At 38.0% G+C, this 24,895-nt stretch overlaps 1 protein-coding gene across 1 annotated transcript in view; it reads right to left on the bottom strand.

Annotated features, from left to right (window-relative positions):
- crhr1 (corticotropin releasing hormone receptor 1) overlaps nt 1-24,895 on the bottom strand; it is a 92,826-nt gene that overhangs the window by 5,194 nt on the left and 62,737 nt on the right. Inside the window, exons 5-12 of the mRNA XM_041231381.1 lie at nt 23,143-23,249; nt 10,941-11,061; nt 9,117-9,270; nt 8,788-8,848; nt 6,288-6,360; nt 5,554-5,639; nt 2,978-3,113; nt 2,280-2,321 (exon numbers count right to left, since the gene is read on the bottom strand). Coding sequence (XP_041087315.1) covers nt 2,280-2,321; nt 2,978-3,113; nt 5,554-5,639; nt 6,288-6,360; nt 8,788-8,848; nt 9,117-9,270; nt 10,941-11,061; nt 23,143-23,249 — 780 coding nt within the window. The remainder of the gene's footprint in view (nt 1-2,279; nt 2,322-2,977; nt 3,114-5,553; nt 5,640-6,287; nt 6,361-8,787; nt 8,849-9,116; nt 9,271-10,940; nt 11,062-23,142; nt 23,250-24,895) is intronic.

The following is a 24,895-nucleotide window of genomic DNA, read 5'->3' as shown; positions in this document are numbered from 1 at the left end:
TAAAAATAATCCAAAGCTTGAATCCTTAGCAATATTTTAAAATAATGCAAATAAACCAGGAATTAAGTTCTGTGAATAAATCCGACATTATATCATTTTTTGTAGACGGGGAAGATTCTCCAAGATCTTAAAGACCTTTTTTAAATGTATTTTTTGCTTCAATGTTCTATAGTAGCTGCAACTAACCATGCGATCAACTAGAAAAGATCTGAATATTTGTAGCTATATACTGAATTGATGTCAAACATTGCAGAACATTGTAGCTATTTTTAAGTTGTTTAAAACAAAAACATCTATTTTAGTTTGATTGATGTTGAAAATGCTATATATATTTTTTAGTTTATTGCTGATTTATGATTGCCCAAGAAAATGAACTGTTTATTTAGTTTTGAATGTATGCAACCTGCTTCACTAAACCTAGAAGTGGATTTTATTTTTCAAGCACCTGTTTAATGTGCCTGAAAAACAATCCCTCTGCAATCGGATTAATTATATTTGATCCCTGGTAATATAAAAGGCAGAACTGCTTTTGAAAATGTCAATTTTGATTATCGTGGCTGAAAACAGATGTGACATTTCTGACACGCCTATGTCCATAATGACAATTAGGCAAAGCTATTATAGAATGAGTGTTAGATTTGTCATTGGAACACTGAGTTTTTTGTTATGTGATTGTCAACAGACTGAAAAAAAAATCATCATCAAAGAACTAGCTTTGAAATTAAACCTTGTCAAAGATTATGGCTTAAATATAAAAAGGCAAATAATTAGGTAAACAGAAAGAAAATTGTTATTTTACAGAAAAAACATAGATGACATGCCGTATTTCCCTGATTCTGAAGCAAATAACAAATAAATGAATACAAATAAATGAAGAATAGATTCATCAATGCACAAAAATATGTGTTTAAAAAGAGCCAGAAAATCAGATTGGCATTTAATTGATATGTCAGTTGGTAATGAAATCATTTTAAATTAATTAATTAAATTTAAAATTTATTCAACCACAATCTTTTATAAAGTCATCTCCTCCATTCATTGTCTTAGCCCAATACCTAATTCTTAACATCTTCCTTCTTAAAAAGAGAGGCATCTCCCCAGCAACTACTTGCAATGCTGCAGCTGGCGATAAACACAACGCTCCAGTACATATTCTCAGAGCCCTAGCCTGTACCACGTCCAATTTTCCCAGCTCCTTACTAGCTGCTTCCTCATACGCCATACATCCATAATCCAGTATATGCCTGATCAGCGCTCTATAGAACATTAGCATAGTTTTCGTGCTTTCTCAATGCTACAGTCTGACAGAATCTGTTAGTCACAGTTGCAGTCATCTCAATGTCTGTTTCTGATTAATACCTTTGTTGTAGTTAAAGTATCTGAAGAAAACATCTCACTGAATCAACATAATCAGGTTTGTAAAACTATCTGCGTTCTCATAGTAAGTGCTGGTCCCCTGTACTGCAGTTTCCACAGCCCAAGGCCTTGAATGTCAACATTCTCCTACAGAATGGTGCCTAGCCCATAACCTTGTTTAAAGTGAGATACGATTTATTTGATATGGTTTGTCTGCTGAAGGCCATGGAGAGTTGTTTCTTCTCAATAAAGGTAAGTTTGAGTGGTTTTAAATGAAATGCCATGAAGCAGACATAGGGCCTGGCGAATCCCCAACAGAAAACATACCTATCATGTATTAGCACTTCACAGAACAATATATTGTATTATTTATGAAGCAACACTTGTGTTGTTACCCTTGGATATCCAGTACTAGTTGATTGAAACTCAGTTTAGGGTCCACTGCTATATAAGAGGATATTCAACTGATTTCAACACTGGCTAATCTGGCACTGTTTCAATAATTCATACATTAAATACATTCGAATCAAACGTCCAGCAGTAAGCTTTTAGAAAGGACAGATGTGAGCTCACATGTGTTTTCTAATTGAATTGTGATGCATTTTCCAATAGTATGGCCACAAGGCTATAAATACATGTTTAGCAGTTTACCGTAACTGCATGGCTGAGAGTGTATGTACATGGTCTGGCTGTATTTCTGCAGCATAATAAATGAATAGCAATCTGTGCTGAAATAACACTGCGCATAAAGAGTGATAGTCTAATAACATTCTGTAGATGATTTTTTAAAATTGGGCCGTGGATTCCCTCTTTGTATTTACACATTCAGGAAATGACATATTTCATTGAAGTTTTCTTTGACAGTAAGTTTTCAAAGAAAGCCTGTTTACGACAAGATAAGTAGTTGTCATGAACCAGCTTACCTCGCTGTTCAAGAAGCAGTAAAACACAGAGACAAAAAAGCCCTGATGGAAAGGTGAAAAAAAAAAAAAGAATTAGAAAAACAACAATGCATTTCCATAACACAGTGCAAAACAAAATCCATCATTGACCTTTGCCAATACCTCTCTTGCTCTGTACTTAATGTTGCATTTAAACGCATGTCATCAATTTTTTAATTACATTAAAAGAGCTAACAATTCCAGGACAGTGAACTGTATTGTGCTTTGAAAACCAAAACTTGCGTGCCCGTGCTCATTTGCTGATTTTACATCTGATCTATGTTCGTTTTCTTTGCAGAATGAGGCACTGTGATGCATACAAACTGAGTTCTGTAGGTATAATCTGCAGTGGCAGAAATATGGGTAGCAGGTGGGATTGATGGGACAGGACTTTTTTCTGGACATTGTAAATCTGTGCTAATACAATTGTATAGATTATGGCTATTAAAGCACTGAAGGCATGAGAAAGCTGGACAAAATACCTCAAACACCCCAAATTGAATTGTAAACCCTGACAAACACAGGTTTCCAGAACCACATGTGTGTGTTCAATCTACAAATAGACATCTTCAGAAAGCAATCTTGACATGGTTTGAATCCTGGAAAGTGCAGCACACCTTTTTTGTTTCTTCCACATTTATTCAAATTCAACAGGGAAAATGCTTAAAAGATTAAAATACCTGAAATGACTCCAGAAACGAGTTGAAATATATAAATACGATCTGTGAAATCTCATCTTCTCCTGGGTTGACAAAGAACAACATGTACGTGATCCCGAGGAGGGGTAGCAACACGAGCGTTGCCTTCACAGCTTTCCTGCAGCGAGAGAGACAGAGAGAGAGAAAATCGGTAACATTCTCAAGAACAGAATAAAACAATGATGAACCGTTACATACTGTTAAATAAATGAGGAATAACAGTGGCTTGATTTTATTAAACTTATAATCTGAAACACCTAACATAACTGTGATCGTAAGCCTAACCCCGTACTGGCTGTAAAACCTGATTTGAGCATTCTGCATATAATATATATATATATATATATATATATATATATATATATATATATATATATATATATATATTATATGTATCATACATCAAGAGCCAAAATTAAAATTTAAAAAGCACTGTAATTTTACATAACACATTTAACCACAACGTTCAGTAACAGTGAATAAATCCATCCGTTATCATTAACCGCTTAATCCCAGGACCCTGACGCTATGAGGCAGCAGTGCTAACCACCACGCCATTGTGCCTCCCCAGTGAATAAATGATCAGAATAAAAAAAAATCTATAGCCACATAAAACATGCATCTATAGCCCCATAAAACTTATTCAGAAATATTTACAATAGAGTTAAACGGCATACCACGTGATGGTGCTGGCTCTTACTTTCATAAAGGCTGGCAACTAAAGAAACACAGACTTGTTATATTTGAGTACTTGTGTGTGTGTGTGTGTGTGTGTGTGTGTGTGTGTGTGTGTGTATATATATATATATATATATATATATATATATATATATATATATATATATATATATATATACCCACCCCTCGCTTATATCGCCCCTCGCTATACTGTGGATTCGAATATATCGCGGTCCTGGAGTTAAATATCCACTTGCTGAAGCGGTTTTTATTTTAGCTAATGAAGTGTTCTAGCAAAAGCCACAATTCAGTGACGTCAGCTCCCTAGCAATTACCCTCCGCAGTACGAATTAAAAAGGTGTGCTGCTTTTTATACAAAAAATGAGAAAAAGCAGGTTGCGTAGAGGAGCCCCCCCAATAAAAGTGTGGTTGTACAGTATTTGTTATTAGCTTATTTGTTTTTCTATGGGTCTCTCGCTATATCGTGGCCCTCGATATATAACGGATTTATACTGGCACCCGACACACGTGATATATATATCGAGTGGGTGGTGTATATATAATCTCTAGAGAGAGAGAGAGAGATATGAAATTTGAATCTACTTGTTCTATACGTGTGAAAATCTTTTAACCATCCACAACCTGATTCTAGCAGACAGTCGTGTTGAATTGTATAGTGTTTGTCACTTTCTGAAATGTATGCCTGACAGTTTCTGCAGCTAACTACCTAATCAGCACTTTCCTGTCTAACAGTCAATTGCAGGGCACAATGTGTTACATGCAACAACAGACACACAAAACAGCGTACATTTGCATGTTTGTTAAAAATGTGATTTTAAATGATTGCAATTGTTTGTTCGACAAAAGCCAAGAATTAATAGCATTATCTCCCACCGACTTTCAATTATGAAATAGATGTTTTAATTTCTGATTGTCGCCAAATTGGTTTCCTATCGTCAACCCTGTATTACTAACATAATTATTGTAAATTAAACTCTGATTTACTCAATAGTAGTGATTTAATTTGATTTTAGGATACACATAATTCAGTTCTAAAATATCAAATGGGGGAAATTGCATTACATTGCTGGACAATAATCTGATCACATCTGTTCATCTCTAGTAATTGGGCCATTTCTATATCTGTGCTGCCTTTTCATATTCACATGCCTGATCGGATTACAGTGCTTTTTCCACTTTCCCTCAGAAACAGAAATCAACATATTGTGTAGTAAGTACAGTTGGAGCAAGCCTAAATTGACAGCTTTGTTCTCTACTATATATTCATTTCTAATATATGTTATTATGCTGTGTGTAGTGTCTCTTACTGTTAATAATAATGAATGCCATGCTGGGCTGTTTGGGAGGAGGACTGCATAGAAAAGCTAAGAGGTTCTGTGAGAAATAGAATCTATTATAACAATATGAGACAGCCTCTACATGATATAAAATTGAACCCTCTATATACACCTATAAACCCTTGTATAGTTACAGGTAATACAACATTTACAAGTATTGAACATCACTAGAGTGTACACAAGAACTACTATTAAACAAAAAAGTTTTTTTTAATTTTAGAATCGAATGGGATGTAATGTTTTTTTGACAAACCCCTAATGGTCATAGGTATATTTCCTGATTTCTCAACACGTAATGAGCAATATCTCCTGCCAGAGTTATATAGTTTTGTCTTGCTTGACGGGGGGGGGGGGGGGGGGGGGGGGGGGGGGTAGGTTGTGCTCTGCTGCTGGTGTTAATGAGCGTGTGTATCAACTGGATGAGACTATTGAAAAATGTGCTCACCCTCACCAGTTAATAATAATAATAATAATAATAATAATAATAATGCTTAATGGTGTTTAGCCTTTTTATACTCTTACCTGTATTGTATTGTTTCAGATGTAGTTGAGGCGCGAAGTTTTGTCATGAGAATTCTCACAATGTTGAAGAGAAAAATGAAATTGATCTGGAGAAAAGGGTAAAAGAAGTGACTTCGTATTTTCAATATCCATAACGTATCACTATCAAAAAATAAATACAATATTAGCAATAAAACACTGTACAATAAATGATATTTTAAAAATGGGTGTAAAGTTTTGGTACAGAAGTGGACAGATTTACTGACGGTGGTATTTTTCAATTTAGATAACATTTGCATGACTATCCATTTAAAGTATGTAATTCATTAAGCTTACAGTCTGATTTTCCTTGTAGCTTACAAAAATTGGTTGTAACTATTCGAAAATATCCCAAATGACTCATTACATCATTGTTTAGTCCTTATAACTTTGTATAGCTTAACATAAATCTTACAGGCTGTCTCAAACAAATGTCACTATAAAAAACATCACAAAACCACTAATTCTGAAGGCATTTTCTGTAATTAATGCCATTAATAATGACAGTCTACCATAATCTTTTACATAAAGATCGCTTTATAATAAAGTTATCAAATAAAAAAAAGAGCATCCCTCCTCACACTGCAAACATTCTAGGACATCAACATAACTAAATAAAACTGCAAAAAAGGTAGCATTCACATGAATTGTGATCAGTTTCAAAATGAACGAGAAGTGTAGCCTATAACCCAATCAAAGCAGATGCTTCTCCTTACCAGCAGTACCAGAATCATTGGCCCCTGGTAGATATAGTCTGTGTGAACGCCAGCCCGCTTCCCAAACCAGCACCTGGCATTTTGGACAATAAAGGTTAGTCTACCAAATGCACAATTGTATGGGTCACTAATTTGCAGTTTTATCATATAAAATTAGGTGCAATTAACTAAAGTCCATGTGCATTAAAAATGCTAAAATCGAGCCACTGCATTTTTAAAATATACAGCGGTATTCAAATGTATCAAAACACTCCATTGCTTCTGTAGTTTTCATTTGTAGTTTTCACCACTGTAACTGAAAATCTTGGAAAATTGTCAAAAACCGACAGAGCTTTGGTATACTAACTCATTCACCCGGAAAGTAGATGATGTGGCAGCCGCAGATTACAGGAGCAGCTGCAATCGATTACCAAGGGGTCATGAGCGACGGTACAAATAGGGGTCGAAGCACTGTATCTGTTCCTTCACTTGGTTTAAAAACTATTGAACCATTAACACTGTGTGAGAGACCCCGTGAGAAATAATAGAGACGTTTGAAAGTGTTTTGTTTTGTTTGTCTGTAATTGTCTTGTTGTGTATTACTAGACAGCTAAACACAATTCCGGAGCTGTCGCCAAGGGCCAGCACTAACCCGGAACAGCACTGCACGATTGTCAATAAACTGTATCACCCACCACGAGCACTATTGCCCGCACCCAGGACTGGTGACCGTGTTAGTACTATTGTGGGGCGGATATTTGTGTTTATTATTTGGGACTGCAACCCGTTATTATTAAGGCCACCCAATACACATTGTTGTGTATTGCCAGGGTCTTATTATTTGGTCGCCAGACCTGGATACAATAAAATACCTTTCCAACTGGATTATAACTCTCCTTGTTTGATTATTGCGCACTGCATCACTCCTGTACCTGTGCACGATCAACCTCTTTGCCACACAGGTGTATTACACAGTCAAACGGGTGGAAAATCCTTCCATTGTAGAGCAATATGTTTAATAACAATAACTCCATACATACGAACAGTCTTCAGTTTAACTACAACTTAGGCTATATCTTCTTAAATTCTTATGCAGTTACAACTCTCATTTTTTATGTATGTCTGTATTTCTGACTATGTTTAAAGCATATGTATATGTTCTATAATATAGCTACATTATTCAGATGTGCCTACAACCATCTGTACTTTATTTGCTCTAGCTACAAACTAACTGCATCATCTGTCCCTCTGCCCTTTTTTTACCGTTTTCTTTCAAACTCGAATTTAATGATACTGCCTGAACCAGTATTATTAAATACCAGAATGCCATATTACAAAACATAGGTTCTGTAGGCATTACTAAAATAATGGTGGAGGATGAGCCCTCATTGTATTACATGTATATGAGACTTTTTCTTTAGTGCACCTCGGAATATTGTTCCATTTTTTCTTAATCTCCTCCACCGTTCTAATAAAAATGCCTACACTCTAGAAGTAAACGCTCTCGCTAGAACCTTGCTTTGCCACTGTGGGGACACTTCAGCACCTGTTTTATGGATGTAAAACATGCACAATCCTTTTATAAATCTGGGCCAAAGTGCCTATAGTTTCACACGAGTGCCTATAGTTTCTATATTACTGACTACTGACCGATAAAGGATATGAATGACAAATCTGGAGGTGTTCTAATACATTTACACACTACTGTAAATTACATGATGTTTCAATAACCCAGGGGGCCTACAAATGGACATTCAGCAAATAATCCTTGAAGGTTTAGTTATTGCTGCAAGGTAAACAAAAACATACATTCCCTATATCTTTAAATAAGAAAAAATAACTTCACCTTGCATACTGTAATCTACTGTGCAATTGTGCAATTTTGCTAATTCTAAAGTCTTTTTCCCTATTTTTCGTCATTTGTTTAATGCGAGCGCCATTTTTTAAACAATATCGTCACCTCTTAATGTAAACCACATGCTAACGTTTTTAAAATATGGTGATTAAAGAAAATGGGTCAAAAATTAAAATAAGCACAATAGCACAAGTCGGCCCAGATAGGGTTCAATACAACAATAAGTGGTAGCAGACTTTAGAAGTTAATTTCTGCACATTTTGGCAGTTCCATTAAGAGTGAAACAAAAAGAAAATCAGATTGTTGGGCACTCCATCTATAAACTGAAGCTACAATGAAAAAACACATCACAGGAATCCAGAAAGTTGCAGTAGTAAGTTTATAATAAAGAGAAAAGGAGGACAATGTAAGGCCAGATGAACACCTCATTGATTGTTCTGATTACTACAAGATTACTCTGCAATCTGCAAGGTACTATTAAGAAGCTAGGCTGACTTGAAATGCACTGCCTAATTTGGAATTGATTATGTATTGATTTCGCACAGGAGAACATTAATAACAGTCATCCAGATGCAAGCAGGGTAAGAACTGAGACAGAGTAAAAAAAAAAACATAAAGGAGTGGAGTTCAGTACAATGGACAACTTATTGGCAAAAACGTACTTACTTTTCATTGTCATAATAAAGCTTCCCAATGGCCCACGCAACAATGATTGGGAAAGGGATACCTGCCAAGAAAACATTAGTTATATAACAATCATAGACACATGTCTAAAATCTAATGGGCCTAATTAATATATCTTTCCATTAATCAGGGAAAGCTATTGCTTGTAGAGTAAGGAAAATGTACTATGTAGAAAAAAAATCAATCTTTTGAACATCTCTTTTTATTATAACTATTTAAGCTTGGTGGTGGTGGTACAGTAGAATGGGATTTGACTGTAATTGAGAGACTTTTGTGAATAAACTTTGCACACATGACAAGGGGTTACTTACACCAGCCGATACAGATAAACATCCATTTCCTAAGCTTGTCAGTAGAGTAGGTCAGGACGATGGCAGTATGAAGATAACAGCCTTCTCCAAACATCCAGAAGAAATTTGTCACATGGAAATAATTGTATGAGGCTGTAACTAGCCGACACCAGATCTGAAAAATAATGCAGAAAACATCACACTGAAAAGGTACCCTTTCTTACTTCAGCTCGCTTAAAAGGGTGTTTGTTCAAATCAAAATTTTACTATCCTGTTGGCATTTTCAAATTTTCTAGGCATTTTTGCGGGGCTCTTAAAAGGGGGGAGCGACTCATACACCACTGCGACGTATGCGCCAGCATGTCTAATAAAGCTCTAAGGCACGACAGGGCATGGGTGATCATGGATGCTGTTACTGCCTGGTGCATTGCAGCCAACCAAGCAGTAACAATATCCACAAAAACACAAATTCAGCGCAGTTGAAAAGGCGGGCCATTATCACTTTTAACAACTATAGGAATGCCAAATGCTGAGAAGATGTTGTCAAGCTTTGATGTGACTGCTTTAGCTGATTCAACCTCTGGGAATCTGGAGTAATCATCCATGTCTATTGACAGGTGACCACCACTAGGAAGGTCACAGAAGTCAATACTGACATGTTTCCATGGGCTTGAAGGAAGTTCAGTCATTTAAGTGGGGCAACCTAATTTGTTGTTGTTGTCACTTGGCTTGGTAGGCAGTTTTTGAGGTAGGCTTCTAAGTGTTTGTCAATTCCTGGGAACCAGGCTTTTTCCCCGAAGAAGCTGTTTCATTTTATATATGCTCTGGTGACCTTCATGTGCCAGGGCAATGGTGTGGTTCCAAAGCTTCTGTGGAATCACTAGTCTGTTGTCGCGTAGAAGGGTGTTCGTCTGATTAGGAACAGTTAGTTCAGACGTTATGTAGGCATATGAGAGCAAGCATGCTTTGTCAGTTCCCTGAGTGGGTGTGCAATTGTGGTTAGGCCAGGTATAAAGTGTCCACAGTAGTTCTTCTTACTTCTGTTGTGTTTTTTGGATCAGTAGCATGTTTTATGTCTGCTACTTTTCAGCCGACACTCCTTTTTCTGAGAATAAATAGCCAAAGAATTCAAGTGTCTTGTGGCTGTATTCACATTTGCTGGCAATCAGAGTTAGGTTGTTCTCTCTGTCTCTGAAGTCTCAGTCTTTGAATGTTAAACGCAAGCTTTCAGACTCTTGACTGACATCCTCTCAAACGTTACAGCTATACTGTTTCATTTAACAAAATAGCTGCATGAATTTCCTTATTCCCACCCTCTCGAGCCATTGATTTGTCAACATTCAAACTAAGTCCGCCCCGGGATCCATATCAAACAGCTATTGGTTAGAAAGCCGAGTAGTAAACTTTTCAAGTCTTCAGTTCATTGTAACTGTCTGCAATGCTAAAATAATGCAGGTGACTTTTGAGTTTCCCTAAACTACAACAGAGATTACATATGGCATGACAAAGACTACTTAAACAACAGAACGACAAAAGGCTTCAGAGAGGGAGAGAACAGCTGATACTACCTTTTAGCTAAATTAGGAACCATGTGAAAATATTTCACTGTCTCATAAGTCAGGCATCATATACATAAATGTCAATTGTGGTAGTCTTTCCATTCCTTTCAGCTGTGAAATGTCTTTGTGAAGATGAATTCAAATGGTTTTGTTGTGTGGTGCAGATCACCAACGGTATGTGGCCTCTTGATTTCACAAAACATCCTAATGATCTTAATATATGATTTTGCCTATGCAACCCATTATGCTAAAAATGACTTGCTAATTACCCTTGTGCCATACTCACCACATTGCTCTCATGAACCTCTGGATTCATGGTGAGCTGCACAACAAACCAGGTGGCATTGCGTAGAATGAAAGCTGTGATCAGGTTCCAGTGAATGATATTCCTCAGACATCTGATACTCCTGTTAGTAAGAGACAACAATGAGTTTAATGTTTAATGCAGCCTCCGTTGGAGGAGGCTTGACCTTTGCAGCACGCCGCCTCTTCAATTGAAATGTCCACAGTGAATAACCTTGTGCCAAATCACACATCGGCAATGGCATTTCAGGCATATAGATTACACAAATAATGGTTAAACCTTCAGGAACCAATGAATGAAACTGAAACACAATATACTCTAAGAACAGATTAGCCTTTCTCTGAATTGGCTTATTTATCACTGATCATGTTTATAAATGTTTCCTATCCTTAGCCAACTAAATGAACAATGTATAGCCAGTATTGATAGCTAGGACTTAGAGATGACTTGAAGTAAAGAAGCAAGGGAGCTGTGGCTTTAATAAGCACTCATTACTTCTGCATTTAAACTTAAAATTAGTCTATAACTTCACAATCAGTTTATTTACTTTGTGCCCTGAAAAATTATATGAAGAGATTAGTTTTAGATACAGTGCAAGTAACTAAAGAACTGCCCAATATATACAGAAAACCAAAATGTATGATCACTTGTTATTTTTCACTAATATCTACAACGGGTTTTGTACTCAAATGCATATTTGTAAATGTTACTGAAACACCATTTTCATGTTTGTGTCAGACTTAATCATCTCAAAGTTTATAACTCCTCAGGTACACAGGACAATTGGCAGGCGATCTTTTTCTTTCCATGGCCCAGATAACGGAACGGTGCTTGCAGTCATTAGAACTTCTAGCAGTTTGGAAAGCTCTTTTGAACATGCTATGCTTCTTTTATTAGTACTGCATGTACATTTCAGATGTAGAAAAAGAGACTTGAGTGGCTTAAAGCTATTGAAATACTGAATGTATATAGAGAGACGTTAAACAAGATGGAAATAATATATCGTGAGAAACCAGCTGTAACAGTACATAGAGTGTAGAGCTAACAGGCACATCTGATAAATCCAAATGGATTATGCAAGGTATTTACTGATTATTTATTAATGGGCACTTATCACAAACCACACTACTGTTTAATTATTTTGAGAAAATGGTTAAACACTGTTATAAACTCAATGTATTAAATATTCCGAAGATCACTATATTACATCATTACAGTACTAATTGTCAATGAACCAACTTGACTGCATAGCAAGTGGGAGAATTGTTAACCCCAAGGCACCATCATTTAGGGTAAGACCAAGATATCTTAGCTAATATGCCAAATTCAATAACAAAAGTATTCAGAAATGTACTGTATTGTGCGTATTGACAAAAGTAATACTTGAAAAGTTACTCAAGTCATCTGATTTCATATTCCTATACAACCAGCAATACAAATACTCTTAAAGCATCTTTGACAGGGTAGCCAAGTAATGACGTTCCAAGACCAGACAGCTGACAGAGACACACACACACATACACACAGGTATTTATTAAACAAAAATAAAATAAATATTTAAACAAAAACAGCACTCACAAAGCAAAATAAAAGATTTAAACAAAAACACTCACAAACACAAAACTGACACGCAAACAAATACCGTGCTGGTCTGCCCAGCACGAGTAGCAATTGTTTACTTTTTACTTTCAGCTTCATTTTTTATTTTCTCTGCTCACTCTTGTTCTCTCCTCTGAATACCCACCCCGAACACAAACATACAGGTTTACAGAAATGTGCACTTAACAATAACACTGTGTAACAAATATATATATTTTTTTTGTTCCTGGGTAGTAAGTGTTATTTCCTAATTGCTTATGCCTCAAAAGTATAGAAAATGGCTATTATTCCCCACAAACTTTGCTTTTGTGACCAGGACAGTGATATTTCAAAATATGACTATTTCCAATGGGAAAAGGGGCAAATGTGTGTCTTTTCGTTCACATAAAGTCAGAAAAAAACAACATATGAATCCAAATTAACATGTATTTATACTAAAGTAATACAAAAATGACTACAAAAGATTTAGAAGTGAGTAGTTTTTCGAGATTTACGATTATACTGTAAATACGGCACTGAGGCAAGATTTTAAAATTGCCCGTCTCATGAATGATGTGAATGTGTAAATTAGCTCATATATAGTTTTATGAGCAGCAAACAAGTAAAACTGATGAGCTGTTCTCCTATCAGATATATTGAACAGCTGACCAACGTTACTGATTTGATGGGGAAAGTAACTGCATACAGAAAATAAATAGCGATGTTAACACTAGAAGGACCGGAGATATAGTCATACCTAGAACCCCTGAAGCAGTCTTTTAGAATGGCCTAGTCAAATTCCGGACCTAAACCCCATCGAAATGTTGTGGCATGACCTGAAGCGAGCTGTTCGTGCAAGGAAGCCCTCAAATGTCACTGAGTTGAAGCAGTTCTGTAAGGAGGAATGGGCCCAAATTCCTCAAAACCAATGTGACAGACTGAACAACAGTTAAAAGAAATGCTTAGTTGAAATCTAAAGGTTCACATAGTCTTTCACACATGGATATTGAATGTTGAATCATTTGTGAATAAATAAATGTTGAAAATGTGTCATGTTTTTGTGTTATTTGTTTAATCAGATTGTCTTTATCCATTATTAGAACTTAGATTAATAGGTTTGACATATGTGAAATATGTGAAAATCCTAAGGGGTTCACAGACTTTTTTCTCGACACTGTATATTGCAATTTTTGCAGGACCTTTTTGATGAGTGTATATCCTATACAGGTTTCTGAATCTTTAAGAGGTAAATACCCACAGTAATGGTTACATTTCTATTTCAGGGAACCAGGGTTATGATAATAACGTAAGCAGGCTGTCAGCAATAGCATTCTGGAGATGCTGCATTATACCTATACTGTGCATTTAAATAATGATGATCTCTCCATTGAGAAATGCTGTCCTAATGATGATACATTTATCAAGCACTCTAAAATTCAGCTCAGTAATAATACTTACCTGTAACTAGAGTACCAAAAACCTGATTCACTGTTCCATGTGGACTGTCAATGTGTTACGGTGTTCAATCTAGTATCCTGGCTGGGGGCCATTGGCACAGAAAATGTGGGCAGCTGTTACTTTTCTAAGAGACTGACATGGCCAGATTGACTCCTGATGATCTCTTAAATACTGATACTGTTCATGAATTACCTCATTATCTGAGCTGTAAATCCCTCGAACACGGTGGTCTGGATACATTTTAAAATAGAAAGCTGCCTTTTAGTCTTTTTCTAAAAGCGGGATGTACCAGGTACTGTTCAGCTTGACATTGTTAATACAGACCCTGACCTACACTTTACACTTTGTGATGGTTTCAACAACCCCATTGCATGCTTACAGGTCTGCAAGTCTGCATTCTTTTTTGCAATTGTCCCACGATTGTTGTTACTAATGAAGAAATTGTGGTATTGGGCTAATTTCACGATTTCCACGCAGTATATAAAAAAGAGAGAAACCAACGCTATGTATTTAAACCCTTCTTGCTGGCTGCCGAAGTGCAGCTTCCCACATTACACATATTTACCAAATCCCTAATTAAAAAGGAAAGTTTATAAAATGTAAAGAGGCATACTGTGCACATTTGAGACAGGACAGGTTTTTTAAATTGGGTCTAAAACTGAAATAAATGAATACATAAATTCATACATTTTATCCTGCAGACTGACGGCTCTGATGTAGGACTAGGGACAGATCTTTCCCAGGAGGTAGTGGATGTGGAGCTTTTGGTACTGTACATTAGCAGGAAGCTGCCTCCGTGAGAGACTCAGACCAGGTATGCTGCAATCAAGAAGGAATGCCTAGCCGTCATAAAATAAAAAAATTAACCGAAAGCAAGTTTCTGTGAGCCTCTCTTTCTGTGTGTGTAGGCCCCTGGCTATAAAAAAAAAATGCTATCTCTCTTCCTCATTTTAATATCTGGTACATTTTTGTTTATAAATTAACCTCAACAAGAGCCTACTTTAATAAAATGTTTTTATTATATCTTAACAGTTTTTGGTCATTATGAGGTTTTTACTCCTCTCTGACTTTAAGTGTCCATCTATCAAGGAACTGGAAGTAGCAGAACATTCCCAGCAAGGATTAGTTTAGTTTACATACATTTATTTTACTAGGACAAAACCCATTGAAAATGATAATGGTGCCCTGACCAGGCAGCATCATACAGTACAAAAACATCACAATAAAAGCATCAGACGCAATAAATCATGTGTGATTGGATGCATGCTATTGACATTGCTGTTCATTTCTATGGATGGGGCATGGTTGCAGTTCTAAAGAATGAATAGTGACAAGCACATTGATATTTCCCCATAGTCTGTCAACATCAACACGTTCAAGAATAGAACAATAAAACAAGAGCATGGTAGACATGCCCATTTATATCGACAAAGTAAAACACCGAAAGTAATCTCTCTCAAACATGAGTCATAGGAAGGCTACTGCCCCTGCCTCATTTCAGGGTGGTGAACACATACAATGAGGAGATAGCTCAGGGAACAGACAGTTCTAGATCTTAATAATGTATGTATTGTATTGTATTGTATCAGTATTGTACCTGCTGAGGGGCTGGGACAGTGCTTGCCTTTAATTGCCTACTGATGTGCTTCTGTGTTTCTATGTGTCAGTCATTGCCACACTGAATTACCATACTATGCAGTGAACAGATTTAACCCCCACACTAAGATTTACTTCCCCTATACTGCTATTCAGGTTATGGAGATTGAAACCTACACTGCAGCACAATCTCATGCAAGTTAATATTCGCTATCAATATTTTCATGCAAATCTGCCTTAACTATAAATATATCATTTTTTACTTTATTTTCTATACAGCTGAGGGATGTCAGATTCTGACATTGAATTACCATATTATGCATGCAATTCTGCTTGCAAAAAAATCAAGACAAAGGGTTCAGTAGGATTCAGGACAGACTGTCGCCTATAAGACGGGTACATATAGAGAAAGCCAAATGGCCACGGACCAAAACTCACGAGGGAAAGAGTATTAATTGAAAATGATTCCCACATACTGTAAACCATATGCATTTTAAATCCTGGTAGCTAAACACAATAATAATAATAATAATAATAATAATAATAATAATAATAAGCTTTTTAGTAATCACCCTCTGATAGGTGGTACAGTGTTAGGTAAACATTTTCAGTGGGAGATGTTGCAGCATTTCTGGGACACCAGTTATTGAATGTTCAGCTCCAGTGAAGTGGCAGCATGCAGGATATAATCTGTCAATCTTGTTCTCAGGTGTGACTTGTTCAGCATCATAAGGGAAAACACCTGCTCACAGATGTAAATACTGCCAAACAAGGAGACCGACTTTAAAGCTTCTCTGCAGAGATTGGGAAACTGATCATGATCCAAAGATCGGTAGAATTCCAACAGTGGCACTTCCATATGCTTGTTCTTCAGCACAGTTTGAGTTCGTCAGGGAAACTTTCAGCATCAACAGAGAAAGGGTCTGAAAAGAGTTCAGAGGCTCGCTCACTCTTGAACTGCTCAAATCTGCTGCCAAACACTACCTGTACTTCCTTCAGTACACTTGCATGTCGATTTCCATTTGCATGTTGTGTCCTGTGGAAAGGCTTCTTAACATATTTCAAAGTGTGTCAGCTGCCCTTTCTCAAACTGGTTTGTTAACAGCTTTAACTTAATTTCAAAAGCACAAACAGCCTCAAACAAATCAGAAATAAGATGCTTACTGCCTTGTAACATCACACTTAAATTATTAAGAAGATCTGTAATATCAGTTTGCAGCAGGGCAGAGGAGAGTCCTGCATGTATTTAGAGGGAGCAGGGCAAAGCCCTGCTTGAACGTAAATGTATTGTAGGTGTTCATGGAGGAGGAATGTGAGCAAGTGAGCAAGCGAAAGAGAACAAAACAAAAGTAAAAAGAGAGGGAAACAAACAAGTGCTACGCATATTCGAAGGACCAGCATGATAGTGTTTTAGGATCAGTGAAGGCAACTGCACAGCCTGATTGAAGTATTGTTTATTTTATGTGTTCGAGACTTTGTTTTGTTTAAACATTTTATTTTATTCTGTGAGCATTGTTTTTGTTTGTTTATTTTTGTTTAAGTAAATACGTGTACACCAGCTCTTATAGCTGTGTTAGCTTCCTTCCTGTGACATATGGTATCCAGCGTGGGACTGTAGCGCTTCCATGAACCCCGGCCAGAACAGATTTTTTTTTTTTTAAAGGATTTTTTTTTTTAATGGGAAAGAAAGGCAGTGAGAAAAGAGAATGGAACAAGGGCTGGACATCTGCATAACCTGTCTAAAAGGGTATTTTGCTGTTTGCAATTTTGGGCACTTGTAGCCTGACTTACTATCCCCCACACCAGGAAGAGGAATGACTGTCGGGCCTGAGGAGAAAGAAGGAGAGGAGTGGCCATCCACAGAAGCAGTCAGTACCAGCTGCAGCAACAGAAAGGATCCATCTGCGGGGAGCTGGGGCATTTCCCACTCAACTGCCCCCTCCCAAAAGAGGAGTGCCCGAGGCCACTGCCACTGCTGGAGTGTCCAGCGCTGAGGGCAGCACTGCCGCTGCCAGCGCCATTGCCACACCTGGAGTGCCCAGCTTTGCTGTCTCCATCACCCAAGAGTGGGAAGCCCAAGCATCCATCACCCAGAAGGGGGGAGCCTCCCTGCATCCAGCATCCAGAAGGGGGGAGCCCAAGCGTCCAGCGCCCAGAAGGGAGGCCGAGGGTCCACATTCCATGAGGGGGGAGAACGAGAGTCCAGTACCCAGAAGGGGGGAGGTAGAGCATCCAGCACCCAGAAGGGGGGAGGCCGAGCGTCCAGTGCTCAGAAGGGAGGAGGCCGAGTGTCCAGCACCCAGAAGGGGGAGGCCAAGGGTCCACAGCCCAAGAGGGGGTAGGATGAGCATTCACAGCCCAAGAAGGGAAAGTCAGCGTGTCCAAAGCCCAAGAAAAGGAATCCCAAGTCCAGTGACCAAAGGAGAGCCGCACCAGTCTCCAGTGACTGAGGGAGAGCCACACCAGTCTCCAGTGACCGAGGGAGCCTATCTTCTGGTCCTACCTCCACCACCAGAGGGAGACTACCTATTGCTCCCACCTCTACCACTAGAGAAAGATTACCTGTTGATCCCGCCTCTACCGCCGGAGGAAGATTACCCGCTGCTCTGCCTCCACCACCACTGGAGCTGAAGCTACCTCTCAAGAGCCCAGTGCTGCTGTTGCCTCATAAGGATCTGCACCTTCCTTCACCTTCTGAGGGACCGCTCCTGCCCTGTCCTGAAACACCTAGGACTGCAACACCTGCCCTACATAGGTCTGCCAAGCCTTCACCGCATAGTGCTGCAAAGCCTGCACCGCCTAGGGCTACCAGCACCACTTCCAGAGTGCACCGCACCGGTGCAAGATCTGCCTTTGCTGGAGGATCCAGCCTTGCCACTGCCAGTATTGCCACGGGCAGCATTTCCACTGCCAGGATTGACTTGGCTGGAGGAGCCAGCCTTGCAGCTGTCAGCATTTCTACTGACATCATTTGCCTTTACTGGAGGAGCAGGCATTGCCACTGGCAGCATTTCCTGTACCAGGATTGCCTTGGCTGGAGGCACCAGCCTTGCCATTGTCTGCATTTCTGCTGACAGCATTGCCTTTGCTGGAGGAGCCAGCATGGTCGCTGTCAGCATTGCCACTGGCAGCATTCCCCCTGCCAGGATTGCTCCTGGCTAGGAGCCAGCCTGTTCACTGTCAGCGTGGCTGCTGCCAGTGTTGTCATTGGAAGAGGGCTTCATACCATAACCCCATTTTGCCTCTGTTCCTTGGCCAGGACTATGATCGATACTTTTCGGACTTGTTGGGATTGGACCCCCCCCCATACCATAACACCATTTTGCCTATGTTTGGGGCCACATTCATATGATAACACCTTTCGGACTTTCCTCCTTGCCACGGAGCCTGAAAACCCTTCCGCACAGTGTGCCGGGGTCCCCCATGGATATAATAGAAGGGCCAATTATAGGGGGCAGGGAAACAAAACACTATGTGTACCAGGGTGTCATTACCTGTGAATATACAGTATACACGAAGTGCTTTGAACTTACATGAAGACATGAGTCACCAGTGTGGGTGGTCGAAACTTCCAATGAACCCTGTACTCAGTGGTCACCCCCACCAGCTTATCTCAGAGCAAATGTAATTCTTCTACTGCTATCTTAAATGCATTAAAAATGTGCGAACCAGTGGTTCAAATGTTCTCTTTACTCCACATATAAAAAAATTCTTCTTTCAGATAAGCTCAATTTTTTGTTCTCGTCCAGCTAACATTTTTCTTGTGTTTTCCTTTTTGTATTTGTCTGGAAGAACTACCTTCCAATCCCTGAAATCTCGCTATTGATTTCCTTTTGTTTTACTTTCTACTACTTAAATAGTTATTATTATTATTATTATTATTATATTATTATTATTATTATTATTATTATCATTATTTTCTATAATATAACTAAAATCGCCACCACTGAACATCTCATTCAGCTACCGATTCTAAGACTCTCACTATGATGCACACAAAGTACGTCAATGCGAACGAGGTATACATTTTGGTATTTAGAATAAATACACATTTATGAACACTAGAGGGCATTGTATTACGTGTTTTGTATTAAGAAAGAGAACCTGGCTGCGTGGAGTATTACAGAACAAATGGGAAAAATATATTCTTACAGGCGGGCCATTTTTAATACATCATTGAAAAATTATTACAGATTAGTATTAGTTGACTTTAACTATTAGTTAGTATTAGTATACAGGCCAGAGAGTATTAGCTGACTTTAATAATGGCGCATTAGCACAGTAAATCCATAGGGCTGAAATAAATGAACAGGAATTCTCGTAATCTATAGATAGTTATCCAAGTCCCTAATTCAGACTGGACGGCACACAGATACTCTTTATAACAGAAAGTAATTAACAACGGCACAGAAAAGTTTCTAGCAGCAAAAGTAATATAAAAAAAAAAAAAACATTAGATGTTGCCTGGGGTATTCAATATCATTAGAATGTGTGACGGAGCAAGCAGCATGCTACCAAGGGACAGGCATCAATGGACCGAACAGATGATTCTTGTTCTTTTGTTGGCTCTATATTTTTGTGTGTGCAGCTATATGAATATTTTCTTTTCCCAGAAGGCAACTGCACTCGTTAATTTTATATGTGCAAAACTGTAATAAGTCTTGTGACAGTTTACCTTGAATCGATGTTACAGTTTATATTCAAGTTACATTACATTACAAGTCTTACACTTACCTACTAAGTGCTATGGTCCTATGTTGCTCAATAACTATTTTTTGTTGTTGGTCATCTTACAAGGACATACTTTAAATGAGACCTTGGTATCATTGAGTTTATTTCTGGTTAAAGAATGAATAAATCAAATAAAACACAAATAAATGTTAGGTATAAATCAGCATCTACATTCTGGAGTAGTGGAAAATCACTATAGTGTTCCATGTAGTATACTTACATATAAATATTTTTATTTTTTAAGGGTACTATTATAGATAATCCTGACTTCAACCTGCTAAGAAATTATCAGGGGGCTAGGGAGTGAAAATGTGGTGTGTGTTTGTCAGCCTAATCTCCCCTTATAATGTTTACCATAGTAAATGTGCACAGTCATTTTCCAATGGTTATAATTTTTAATGCATTTACCATCATAGTTTGCCCTGTTTTTTTTAATTTTTTTATTTAGTGGTCACCAATTATTTTTTTAATTGTTTTCTCCCACCGCTACCACCCCTGTGCTGACTCGGGAGGGGCAAAGATGAACAAGAAACACATGCTGTCCACCAAAGTGTGTGCCATCAGCTGCCCGCTTCTTTACACACTGCTGACTCACCAAGCAGCCACCCAGAGCTACAGCGTTGGAGGACAACGCAGCCTTGGGCAGCTTACAGGCAAGCCCACAGGCGCCCGGCCAGACTACAGGGGTCGCTGGTGCATGGTGAGCCGAGGACACCCTGGCCGACCTACCCCGACCTACCCCTCAGCCAACTGAGTGCCTCCTGGGAGCTCCGAATTCCAAAGATAGGATCCAAGTCTCAGATTATCATCAGATAATCTGTGGTAGTGACAGGCTTGCATTATCTTTGACTGCTGCTTGCACATCATTGAGTTATTTGCTTTTAACTAAATAAAAAACAAAAAACCAACTGGGCATGTTTTGGCTCTTTGTATAATATCACAGCACAGGAGGGCTACATGCATTATAAATTGGTTTATCAAATTACTAGACGTTACTATTAATTCACTTTTTAGTGCTTTTTAGTAGCACAATTTAGTTGCCTATATAGTGGTGGCTATTTTAAGTGAAGACAGTTTAAAAAACAAAGAATATTACTATAAAGCTATATGATAAACCTTTTAAGTTTAGATTTACCATTAATTACTGTTATGTCCTTTCAATTAATAAAATTAATTAAGCACGATCCATTACCCCTGCCTGTTTTCACAGCTATAGTGCAACATCCATGTTGCAAGAGATCATCTCTATATCTCTTAAACTCTGTCCTTGACTTTAATGCTGACGTCTGTATCAAGTCTGCATGGATACAGCAGGACATATGAGTAGCTATTTACACAAAGGTGGGGGCATGGAAAGCACAGTTAATGACCCATAGCGTATACAGTTGAAGACACTAAGGGAAGATTTATATTAAGCAATTCTACATAAGAGGTCTTAGTTCCAGTTGATTGACGGTTCCATGGTGCAAAAGTTGAACATGTAAATGAAAGGGTGTAAATTATTTTATTTTTTTATCCATGCTGGAATTACAACATTTGCCCAAAAGGTAACACTGGTTACTATGCATTTGAAATAAAGGTACATGTTAGTGGGGGAGTGAATTCAGTGACAATGTAAACCAATATAAGGATACAAGCTTGAAGATATAGGGAAATATTGAAATGTGGCTATCTATGACCAGATGTTGTGCAATATGTGGCAGAGGGTCAACAATTTTAACATTTATTTTAGGATCTCTGCATTTTCACTGATTAAATTCACTTAATGAGTTATTGGCTTTCCTTCTGTGTACTGTATTACATCTAACTTTCAGAATTATTACATCTGAAGCTGTTGTAAGGCCAAGATAATGACTGCATCTGGCAACACAGCCCCTGTGGTGACAACAGAAGGAAAAAAAAGGAACAAGACAAGCAACAGCAAAAATGGTGAAAAGAGAGACATAAAGACAACAGAAAATCACCCTTAACTTTGAGAAAAGAAAACAAACATTCTAAACCGCCTAGGTGATAATTAAACAGTGCACAAACATATTGTCTACTTGAGATCTTAAATGTTTTAAATGCTTTAGCATCCTTTTTTATTTACAAAGGTGGAAACTGAACAGTGTGGCACAGTAAGTGATGGAACGGATACATAGGTTTTTGTAAACGTAAGTCATCTCTTCTAAACGCTTGTTGAAGTTTCTTTTAACAGTGCTGCTGTGTATGGAATGCACATGCCACAATTGTTGGAAGGTGTTGAGCATGTGTATGCAATGAGTATTCCATACCAGCAACAGTTGTCCTAATAGCATATCAATATGACATTACTTGTCAGATGTCATTAGGGAAAGTACCAGTGTATACTCTATATAAGACAAAAAAAACCTGCTAAGTCATGGATCGCTAATTTTAACCTACATTCAATTAGCTTTAAAGATACTTAAAGATAATGTTTCATGTCATGAGTAAAGTAGTTGTGCTGACTGTAAAAAAACCCTATTACATATAGATTCCTGTCACCCCTGTAAAATTTACTTAACTATATGCCTATTGTACATTTCTGTTGCCCCTTTATATGACACAGGATCTCAAGGGTTTAAGGGAGATCCATAATTGACCCTGAAAATGTTGGGATGTTTTGTACCTTTGTGTGTTACAAATAAACCGTTTCATTTGAGACTGCACTATATTTATGAGTAAATGTTTATTAAGGCAGCTGGACAAGCACCCCAAAAGACCTTTCCCTGACCTAAGAACCAGTGACCCAGAGTTCAAGGGTTTGATCCAACGTAGGCCCCATGGGAGATCAGGTCATCAGCAAGAGATCCAGACTTACCTTAGACGCATGAAAAGAACGAAGGCAACCAGAAGGGCTCCCAGGGAGATGCAGTGGCCCATGTAATTTATGATGACAGCTATATGGTAATGCAGTTTGCTTTTTTTCTGGGAAAAAAAAAAGACAGAGGAAAACTAAACACATAAAGTTGTGATGAAAAAATAACATCATCTATTGTATCTTCGCTTAGCATACACAAGCACATCTATCTTGCACACATTATATACGATATCATTTAATTCAAACTAGTATATTTTCTATGAAATACAGACCCTAGGCAATGGTATGACACACTGCCATGCAATAACTTATATGTATAAACAGGTATTTTGAGGGTGTGACCTTTTGGACTCCATTGCAACCCAACAAAAACAATTATCGTGATTTTTCGATTTTATTTTTTGAATTTTTTTAATTCTTTATGTGAACTCTATGGGTATGAGAAGTTGCCCTGCCAAGATTAACATGCATTATAAAGTAGATACATGAAAAGGCTATTTAACATGCTATAATTATACATGCAGTAACTGAAGGGGGGGATGGGAAAATAAGTAATCCACTCAGGTTTAACACAATTTGGATCAAGACTAAACACTCTCTACCTAGATTTTTCTATTATATCTGTCAACAATTTCTAGAATATCACCTAAACTTAAGGGAAACAAATACAGTATATTAATTAAAATTTACCCCCCTAACTGTGCTTTAAACACACTTACAAAGCTCCCAATGGAAACATTTCATAACAGATTAGACTACAGGTATCACAATATTGACTTTAGCATTGCCAAAGATCATAGGTATTCCTTCACTGGAATCACTGCACGACAACAAAGAAACATTGCATGACAGCCAGAGCTAATACTAATTCAAGCTTACCTGTGATAAAAAAAAAAAAAAAAAAAAAAAAACATAACTCTTGTAACTTTTCCGCTAGAATTGTTCCAGAAGTTAGAAAACAAGGAAATATAATTTCCACAAAACCACACGAGCCTCATCCTTTTTTATTCATAATTCTCTAAGGAGGACGGTGCACCTATTGTCACCTTAAGCACCCATGGATTCATAGCCAAAAGCCAAATAGAAATGAATGAGCAGCAGCTGCCACGGATTGCAGGAATAAATATTAATATGAGCCTGCAGCTCAGTGCTAGCAGCCCTGGTGACATTTGATGTACTGAAGTGTCTTGTGTTACCTTGAGCTCCTTCACTTTGCGTGCGAAAAAGGGGAGTCTTGTCATTTTAATGGCAGTTGTCGCATTATGAATTCATTCACTACTGTAGTTGCTGATGTCTGAAGCATGTTTACACCTTGCAGTTTTCCTCAAGGACTTTGAAAAATAGGAAACGTGATAGATGGTTTGAGTTCCTGTTATAATGTGGAGGTCCTTTCTTAAAAAATATAGCACTTTTGTTGTTTGGTACAACTTTTTATCATTAGCACCAGGCTGGCAGACTGCAGTAATGTGCCCTAGGTCTCTTTCTTTTCCATATTTAGTGTTAATTGGAAAGTGCTGTAGCACAGCTCAGTTTATATGCCTGAGGCTTGCCTTAAGGTTTCCAGTTTTTGAATGCTGTTGCTTCATTTATAAGCCTGTGAACTTATCTGAAGACACATTGGCGATAAAGTGATCTCTTTTTAACACAGCTCTAGGTGTCTGTGGGTGGAGGTGCAAGGGTAAGCTTGGGCTGTACAGCTATTCCTAGTGTCAACACTCAGTCTTCACACACAGGATCACCATTCCTGTTACAT

Source organism: Polyodon spathula, chromosome 28, assembly GCF_017654505.1.
Source record: "Polyodon spathula isolate WHYD16114869_AA chromosome 28, ASM1765450v1, whole genome shotgun sequence".
NCBI lineage: Eukaryota > Metazoa > Chordata > Actinopteri > Acipenseriformes > Polyodontidae > Polyodon > Polyodon spathula.
Note: the sequence above shows the minus strand (reverse complement) of the source record. Positions and strands in the feature narration are given on the sequence as shown.